The sequence below is a fragment of the Cornus florida genome, unplaced genomic scaffold, assembly GCF_030987335.1.
Source record: "Cornus florida cultivar Cherokee Brave unplaced genomic scaffold, ASM3098733v1 CherokeeBrave_3.0.0_Hap2_Chr11, whole genome shotgun sequence".
NCBI lineage: Eukaryota > Viridiplantae > Streptophyta > Magnoliopsida > Cornales > Cornaceae > Cornus > Cornus florida.
This window is the reverse complement of record NW_026775581.1, coordinates 79,051,164-79,061,119: the sequence shown is the minus strand read 5'-3', so window position 1 is coordinate 79,061,119 and position 9,956 is coordinate 79,051,164. Positions and strand designations below refer to the sequence as shown.

Below are 9,956 nucleotides of genomic sequence, written 5' to 3'. Positions count from 1 at the left end.
GGTATGAATTATCTTTACGTTATTGTTCATTCCAGAGGAAAAGCAAGTAAAATGACATTTAGGGGGAAAAAAGTAAGTAAAATGACATCTAATTATTCATTACCGGCATGTGTAATACAAGCACGAGCATGTGTATTATAGAAATGGTGCGGATGCGACCGTTGCACGGTGTAACGGGTACAAAAAAGTTTTTCTCCTTCCTAAATGGTACAATATTGCCAAACACAAAAAAGTATCAGCATTGTTCTTAAGTTGCTTGCTTAGGCTCGCTTGGACAAATTCATAATTTTTTTAGTACAATGTGACAAATTTTTAATTCTAGAGCATTGGATTCTATTTGGTTTGCATGTTTGTTGTTTGATAAAATTGAAAATTTTAAGTGCTGAAATTTTTAAGTGGTATTTAAAAATTAACATTTTTAATATTTTTGGATTCAGCCTTCAGTAATGATGTCTCTCTGGCTTAAAATTCTACCCCATTTTAAATGACACTTATGATATTTAAAATAGCATTTATCAGTTTCAATGATACAAATTGGGTTATCAAACTTAAAATTTTACCCCATTTTAAATGGCACCTATGAGTTTCAATTGAAGAAGTGCTTAATCCATCAAGAATTACGTGATCAACTAGCAACAAATTTCTTTTCCTCCCTAATTTTTTTTTTTTTTATAATAACCAAAGAAACAGATAATTTAGATAATGCCACATGGAAAGACATCATCAATTTTGAAAACTAAAGAATACTCCGATTATAGAACAGTAAAGTACATAATAGAAGCACAAAAGTATTGAACCTAAAGAGCGATTATAGAACATATAGTTGTATTAATGTTAATACAAGCAGGAAAACTGCAGCAATGTTGGAAGCCGTTCTCCATGGAATGCTGAAATAATCACGGTTTAATATTGCCTTCCAATTGTGATCCTTCCAATATGCATTTAATTTTTTCACTAATACAATAAAAATAATAGTTCTCACCCCATATAATAACTTCCTTGGAAAGATTATTAAAGAGACCTGTCACTGCAGAGCTATCGCCTAAGAAGTTGTCAAGAATTCCATTCTGGACAAGTAAATCCACATCTTTACCAGTGTCAAATGGATAGTGAATTTGCTCGAATACCACGAGGTTTCTAAGTAGAGAATCTGTCGCGTCAAAAACGATCAAGTGAGGGATTTCCAGCACTCCCATGGCATATGTTATGTCAAGCAAGCGATTGCTTGACCCGTTCTTAAACTTCATTACCGCCTCATTCAGCTCTGTTGCATTGTGTATCAGCACATATCTGACCATAACCGGAGGCAATAACCTTAGAGATGATGGTAAGTGACATAACCTCTGCAAATCAACAAAATGTTTTACCTCAGAACTTGGAAATGACGGTTTGATGTTTCCGACAATAGCAGAATCTACGAAGTACCAAATGGAAAGCATGAGGAAGGAACGGGGTCTCTCACTGAGAGGGAAGGCTAGGTTAAAGAGGCCCTCGAGAACAAAGAAAGGAAGCTGATTTTCAAGTATGATCATGTCTTTGCACACATCATTCACCCGAAATTTTCCAATTTAAGTAGTCGGATCGGTTAGATGAAAAATTACACCTCCAAATGGCCTCAATGATGAAACTGCCATCCAAAAGAATCATTTTCGCAAATTCGTCACTTCTAAGCATAATTCTTTCTTCATTATAACTCCAGGATCTCTCTTCCCACTCCTTCACCAGTCTTATACAATTATTTAAAATCATGCCAGTACGATTTAAGAACGATTGCAAGTATCTCAATTTATGTTCTTCCATGGCTTGCAAGTGTTCTTTGCCACGATGAAATGGGCCGATGGAAACCACCTGAGGTGTGAAGCGCTTTCATTCATTTCACGGAGTCTCTTGGGTACTCTATAAATACTACCATCATTGGACAGACTAGGCAGCCCATCTGTCATTTCTCTAATGGAATTTAACAATGGAATTTCATCAGAATCTTGATGAATATGATCATCAGTTTTTGAAACATTGTCTTCTCTCTCATTCCCATCAGTGTTGTCCATTCTTTACATGGTTGTGTTTTCCTAGTGCATGCATTACAACAGCAATAAAGACAAATTAGGTGCAGTATTGTTGCTTTTTGTCTATCTATCTATCTATATATATATGTATATGCTTCTTTTCGTGGTGGATCAATGCATGGAGAAAAAGATTTTGTAACAAATATTTCGATATGTCTTTTCTCTTTCTTCCTCAATCTAGTTTGTTCTACACTTTTTTGTCTTCTGTATTTATTTTTCTTTTGGCTTGATTATAATAAGTATAGTGGCTACAAATCATGCATCATGAGACACTAATTATTCAATAATATATACATCTTCAAGTAAGGAAATCTACTTTTTATGTTTCTCCATCAGATAGCTAGTCATATTAGGTATTTTCTTAAAGATTGCAGAGCTGAAAATTTTTGCTTCTTATGGTATATATAAGAACATCAATTTCTACGTTTTTTCCCTTTTTGAAATGATTAATTTTATTTTCTGAATATTGTTTTCTGTTACTTATTAGAGAAAACAATACGAAAAATTCATTTAGTTAGCAATTTTTTTTTTCTAAAATAATATCTTTTGCTCAAATTCTCCTAGTTCTTGAAAACTGGTTTTATATAACAGTCAGCGCTTACCCATCTGAGGAGATAGTAAATCTTAAACTTTTCGAATATATATATAATAATAATAATAAAATGAAAAAAAAATTAAAAGAAATAAACATATCAAGCAATTAAAGGGAAATGAATGAAAAGAGAAATGGATAGTGAAAGTTGTGCAAACCCTCAAACCTTGAGTATGTTTGTGGACTTCATCCAGTCATCTTCACAAAATTATTATAACCGCGTAGACTTCACTTTTTAAGTACCCTCTGTGGATGCATAGCCAGTCAAACCAAGTAAAATAAAATTATAAAATAGTCAATAAAAAGAGCTCATTAATCCTTCAACCATATCTTAATAAGCATATGTTTATAGCAAATTTAATCACATTGATTTCACCTTTGGAGGACCTCTCAAGAAGATGTCCATGCCATACCCTCTATGTATGAATAACAATCATATATAATACTAAAAAGAGCCTCTTTATTCTAAAAAAAATTATTCTAAGCAATGTATATTCCAACTTTATTAAATAAAGTGAGTGAGGTGTCTTTATTCTTAAAAATTATTTTAAGCAATGTATATTCGCACTTTATTAAATAAAGTGAGTGAAATGTCTTTATTCCATCTTAATTACTTCAAATTTCTCCATTTAGCACCAAATGGAGAGTAAAGAAAAATATATATATGCACTTACTGTTTCTTCAATACTCTTTGAATTACACCAGAAAAATAGAACGATGGAAAAAATGGACACAGGAAGCCGTGGCATTCCATCGAAAATTTAGATTAAGGAATTGATGGAGAACCTGCTTCCTATATCACCTGAATGTTGTATCTATAGAGTTCCCAAGAGACTTCGCGTATTAAAAGAGAGAACTTACACACCTCAGGCAGTTTCTATTGGCCCACTTCATCATGGCAAAGAAAACTTACAAGCTATGGAAGAGCACAAGTTGAGATACTTGCAGTCATTCCTAAATCATGTTGGGATGAGTTTGGATAGCTGTATGGGAGAGACAAAGAAATGGGAGCAGAGAGTTCACGATTATTATGCAGAAAGAATTGAGCTTAACAGTGATAAATTTGTGGAAATGCTGCTTTTGGATGGCAGTTTTATCACCGAGTGATTACTTAAATAGGCCACATATGATAATTGCAGTGCGTACAGACCTGATCTTACTTGGAAAGCAGCTTCCTTTTTTAGTTCTTGAGAATTTGTTCAACCTAATTCACAACTCTGATTCAAACCCCCCACATTCCTTCCTTAGGCTATCTATCAAATACTTCAAAAATATTTCGTTGACCAGTAACACCCAACAGTCAATCTCAACACCAGCTGAAGCAAAGCATGTCCTTGATTTGCTAAGAAAATGTCACTTACCATCATCTACAAAGTCACCGCCCATAGGTGGTGTCAAATTTGTGACAATACGCAATGCGACAGAGCTCAAGGAGGCAGGAATGAAATTTAACAACGGCTTAAGCAAACACTTACTTGTCACACAATACACTATGGGATCTCTGGAAATTCCCCCCTTCAGCATAAACGACTCAACAGAGTCTCTACCAAGAAACCTCATTGCTCTCAAGCACTGTCATTATACACTTGACAGTTACATAATGGATTATAGACACTGCTAAAGATGCAGATTTACTTATACAGGGGAATTATTCAGAACTTCCTAGGCGATAGCTCTTAAGTGGCGGGACTCTTTAACAATCTCACCTCAGAATGTTATGGTGGTCTGAGAACTATTTTTTCCATGATACATGTGAAAAACTAAATGCATATTTCAAGGTTACTTGGCACAAGTGGAAGGCGATACTGAAGCATGATTATTTCAGTACTCCATGGAGAACAGCTTCAACTGTTGCTGCAATTATCCTGCTTGTACTTACCATACAAACCATTTGTTCTATCATCTCCCTCTAGTTTCAGGACTTTGCATTGTGTTGTAATGATTTTCTTATAACAGATTCTACAGTTTTTTTAAAAAATTCATATTATCTTGCTTTGCTGGTATTGGCTAAATTCTAACCACTCCCAATTATGTCTCTAAAATCAAATCAAAAACTAAGGTAACCCCCATAATCTTCATTTACACGCATCAGATATGTCTTCTCCCTATGAGGTATTTGAGAGTTCCCCTAGTTTCTACCAGACTCAAAGCTGTTGATTGCAGGTTGTTTACAAGGCAAAATTGCAGGAAAAATTAGAGATTGGACAAACAAATCTCTCCTCTTTGCAGGTCATCACAACACTCAAATGTACTGGAGCTCCAAATTCATCTTGCCTAAAAGCACCATAACAGAACTGACAAGTATTTTAGAGGTTTCCTTTGGTGAGGTCCAACCGTCCAAAGCTGGAGAAAAAGAGTGCCAAGGTTGCTTGGGCAACAGTTTGTTTGCCCGGAAATGCTGGTGGTCTAGGGATTCCTAATCTACGTACATGGAATGAGTGTTCAGTTCTGAAACACCTATGCAATATTCTTACTAGAAAAGACAATATGCTTTGAATTCAGTGGATAAACACATATCTTCTTAGAGGTAGAAGCACATGGGAAGAGAACATACCTGGTCAGTGTTCTTGGAGCTGGAGGAAGCTGCTTCAACTCAGGCCTGCCATTCGCGCTCTTGTCAAGCTAGAAATTGGGAATTGTGTTAAGACTAATGTCTGGTTTGACAGCCGGTCCTCTCTTGGCCCTCTATCCTGCAGCAAAACCACTCTCAGCACCTTCATTGATGATGATTCATCATGGTCATTTACTTCATCAATCCTTAGAATTCCTCCCTCAGCTTGGCAACCCATCCACCCTCCCATCCCCATGCTCCAACACAACTCATAGAATTAAATGGATTCCATCTCCTTCTCGATATTTCTCCACAGGCCACGCTCTTAAAGCAATTGGTGACAAACATCCATCCATCCCGAAACACAATTTTATTCTACCGTTGGCCATTCACAACAGGCTCTCCACCCTTAGACCTTAAGTCCATGAGTAGTCATAGGCATCTTGCTGAGCATGCTCTGAATCCGATGACCACTTGTGCTTCAAATGTTCATTTGGTCATTTATTCAGACACCATGTGCCCTTTTACATCTTGCCATCCTCATGGACGGAATTAATATCGGCATTGGAGAAGCAAATCAGCAAACTATATAGCTATTGTATGCAAGCACTCCGTAGCTGCTGTTGCGTACAATATTTGGATTGCGACAAATAGGCGACTCTACCAAGGCAAAGCTCTCTCGTCTCCGATGAAACTGCAGAGAACCCTTTGTCTTCCTCCTTCATTGGCTAGCCGATTGCGAGGCGCATTGCCTGAACTGATTGATCGGAATGCAGGGCAAGTCCTTGCACGTTGCAGCCTCTCCGGCTGATTGAGAGACCTTGTAACTGTCGTGTCTGAATTTTGGTTTCCTTCTAGTTATGGTTTGGCCCTTGCCCTATTGTTTTGTAAATGCTCTTGGGCCTGGTGTAATCTCAAAGTAAAATTGTTACATCTCGATTTAATTGAATTTTTAATGTAATATGTTTCATTCTCAATTTAAAATGTACAAGATAGTCCATTACACAAGAAATGTTTTTTTTTTGGTTAAAAAAATAAAATTGTGGAGTTGACTCCATAGCGAGTGTCACTACACAAGAAAAGTTCTTCCTTATTTATTTATTTATTTATTTTTTTTTTACCATCATTATCACTAAAGTCACTATCACTCGTTTGTTTCGAAGTAAAATATTTTTTTTTAGGAAATATATTATTTTATATTTACTTTGTCAGTGTTTGGCAAAGGTATATGTCGAGGTTGAAGTTGAGTCCATCAGGCGGGGCATATAAAATAACTTGTCAAAAATTTATAAATAAATTATTTTTGTTAAATTTTAATATTTTTTTTCTTCGTAAATATTTTACAACAATCAAAAACCAGAAAATAAAAAAATATTTTTTAAAAAATATTTTACGTCCAAACAAACGGAGCCTAAATGTGAAATTGTTTCAAACTCAGGTAAAAATTGAATGACTCCATATAGGATTAACATGTAGGTCCAATTGTCCTTCCAAATAGCTCAAATACACCAACTTTGCACATAAAGAGATTTGTATTAATCCGGTTGGTATTATACGTTCATTCTCAAAATAAAATTGAGGAGTTGACTCCATAGTGAGTGTTTATGGGTGTGTGACTAGGGCTGCAACTCAGGCGAGTTGGGTAGGTTTGGAGTTGGGTGGGTTTGAGGTATTACTTAAGCCCAACCTACCATATGAAATACTAAACCCAAGCCCAACCAAACCCTATCCTCAATACTAACTACTCAACCAGAGCCCAACTCATCTTTCTATTTTTAAATTCGGGCTTAGATTTTGTGGTAAAACTTCGAGTTAATTCGGATTACTCATGTGACTAATATTCACACTAAAAATTTAATATGATCTTCAATTAATTTTAGATTAAATTACTCTTAAAAAAGAAAAAGTTCAAAAACTTTTTGTAAATTTTTAATAAATTACAAACAAATTCTTAGAAAATTAAGTATCCTAAATGTTAACATACAATAAGTTAAGATTTAACAAAAGAAGTTGAAAAGAAAAAAGGTAATCACAGTTTAAATATTATATATAATGTATTTTAAAATAAATATATATATGAAATAATTTTATAATTTGGGTTCGAGTTAGCTCGGGTTGTTAACACCTTAATTCAATTCGGGTTAAGATTTTTCAACCTAAGCCCAACCCTAATTGTAAAAATGATTGTTCAAGGCAGCAAAAAATCGGGCTGAACTCGAGTTAGGTTCAGGTTTCCCAACCCAAGTTGTACCCCTACATATGACTAACTCAAAGATTAAAAAAATATAAATAAATAAATAAAATAAATCATCTTGATTAATAGGCTTAGTTTTATGTTGATTCGAAAAGTGAAGAGTTAGAGCACCATAGTGAGTGTTTATGAGTTTGCTTAGCGGTGGACAAATAATATGTGCATTCGATCCGATCCCTGCAAATCGGATCGAATTGTTATACCTACAGATCGGTGGTGGATTCAAAAAAATTGAATCCGTATCTTACGGATCTGATCACGAATTGAGCTATTAAAATTCGATCCGATATGTGAATTCAATTTGTGAGATTTATATATATATTCAAATAATGTATTAGTTAACTTAATTAGTTAATAATTATTTAATGAACTTTAAGAATGTATTAGTTAATGATTATGAATTAATATTAATAAATTGAAATTTTATCTATTTGGTTATGATTAAAAAATAAATAATATTGGACAATTTATGGAAAATCTCAATCCGCGAATCCGATCCAATCGTCATTCCATTAAGTGGGATAACGGTGGTGGATTAAGAATTTTTCAATTCATTAGGAGCGGATCGGATGAAGATCGATGCCTAATCAAATCTGTGACCACCTCTAGATTTGTGTGACTAACCCAACGATTAAAAAGTATATAAATAAATAAATAAAATAAACCATCTTGATTAATAGGCTTATTTTTATGTTGAGAATCATTTTTCTTATAGTATTAACCATAATAGGTAATAGGGGACCTAGAGAGCAACTATCAATGGCACTTCTTTGAAAGGGTGATTATGTAGTTTCTCTTATATATATATATATATATATAAAATTTAGAAATCTTAAAATTTAATTTTATACTAATACACCTAAAAATAAAATAAAGGGTAAAGTGTGAGAAACTCCCTCAAACTATTGTTAAATTAGCATAAAACCCCACTAAACTATAAACTGTGCAAAAAACTCTTGAACTACTCTATTTTGTTGCATATTACCCCTTCCGGTGGATTCCATTCATAACTAACCGTTAAACAATGACGTGGCACATAATATATAATTAAATAACCATAATGCCCTTATAAGAATGAAAATACTCTAATACCCCTTGTTGTCACCATTACACTTATATCTATTATTACACCCAAATACACCCTTATGATTGAAGGCCTTCTGTCTATGTACATATATAGTTAGGGTGAAGTGCAGAAAACACTTTTGAAGTATGTTTACAGTGCATATCACACCCCTCACGTGCAAAAAACGCCCCTCAATTTCAATTTGGTGCAATTAGGTCCCCATGACACATTTAAAATCTAAATTAACTAAATTACCATTATTGAATAATTTTATAAAATATATAAAAATAATTTTTTTTGTAAAAAAACCAAAAATTACAATGTTTTACCCTTCTCATCTATTTGGCAGACCGCCGCCTCCTCTTCCAACTCCCCACAAAAAAAAAAGAAAAAAAAAAGAAAGAAATAATACCAGTTACAGAGTAATTGTACTCCGATGAGGCGAAGAGGATGTTGTCGGCTTCGAGAATATTCTGCCGGAAATCCACCACCGCCGGCAGGAACCTTCCGTCCTTCTCAAGATCGGTGTTGAGCATCGGCAGCGGCGCTATGTCTATGTATTCGATCTGTAAACCGTTGATGGATTCTCTGGATAGCTTAATTGCTACAATCAACAACACTAAAGGATGATCAAAATCCAAATTCAACTCATATGAAACCATAAGAGACAAAAAGTTCACACACACACACACTCATATATATATATATATATATACACACATATACCCACACAAGAGCATAGGTAGGTAGAGACTAGAGAGAGAGGTACTATAGTGGAGGAGGCCTCGATTGAAGGAAGCTTTGCGAAATGATCCGTAGAGAGCTACGACTTTGATGATTGGCTTGGCCGCTACTGCTTCCATTTCTCTTTTTCTCTCTAGAATCTTTTCTCTTTCTCTCTCTAGAATCATTTATGCGGCAGCCTTTCAATCACCAAACAGTTCTCCGCTTCAATATATATTCTCCCTACTCATATTATTCTTACAAATCACGGGTTCATTTATGATTTATATGTAGTTATGCCAACCTTCTCGTTTTTAGAATTTAAGGTGTAGTGGTTATACATTTTTTTTTTGGGTAATTGAGTTTAGTGTTTCTACTGATTTGCCAAATCTCACACGTTGTGGCAAACCTCATGATTGCATTGAAGAAGATAATTGCATGGACATTTTTGGAAGAATAAAAGGGCAAAATAGGTATTACAGTAATAATTTCTGACGAAGGGATAATTTTGTACAATTTCAAAACATTAGAGGTGTTTATTGCATACTTTTTCAAATAAGGGGTAAAAGTGCTACGAAAAGTATACTTCAAGAGTGTTTTCTGCACTTCCCCCTATATAGTTATAAATTACTGTGATATATACTGTTCATTGATATTCTTCATGCTCTTGATATATATATATATATATATATATATATATATATATA

General features: G+C 34.4%; 2 protein-coding genes and 1 pseudogene across 2 annotated transcripts; 1 reads left to right on the top strand and 2 right to left on the bottom strand.

Annotated features, from left to right (window-relative positions):
• Positions 1 to 808: 808 nt before the first annotated feature.
• LOC132280751 (uncharacterized) lies at positions 809 to 3,177 on the bottom strand. The gene is made up of 2 exons (XM_059782481.1): positions 2,825 to 3,177; positions 809 to 2,069 (listed from the first exon to the last, which is right to left on the bottom strand). The coding sequence occupies exon 2, from the start codon at positions 1,530 to 1,532 to the stop codon at positions 897 to 899; it is 636 nt and encodes a 211-aa protein (XP_059638464.1). The 5' UTR covers positions 1,533 to 2,069; positions 2,825 to 3,177; the 3' UTR covers positions 809 to 896.
• A 14-nt stretch (positions 3,178 to 3,191) lies between these two features.
• On the top strand, positions 3,192 to 5,231 carry LOC132281364 (UPF0481 protein At3g47200-like; annotated as a pseudogene).
• Positions 5,232 to 5,869: 638 nt separating this feature from the next.
• LOC132281363 (NADPH:quinone oxidoreductase-like) lies at positions 5,870 to 9,389 on the bottom strand. The gene is made up of 3 exons (XM_059783075.1): positions 9,296 to 9,389; positions 8,946 to 9,145; positions 5,870 to 6,016 (listed from the first exon to the last, which is right to left on the bottom strand). The coding sequence occupies exons 1-3, from the start codon at positions 9,387 to 9,389 to the stop codon at positions 5,870 to 5,872; spliced, it is 441 nt and encodes a 146-aa protein (XP_059639058.1).
• Positions 9,390 to 9,956: the final 567 nt, after the last annotated feature.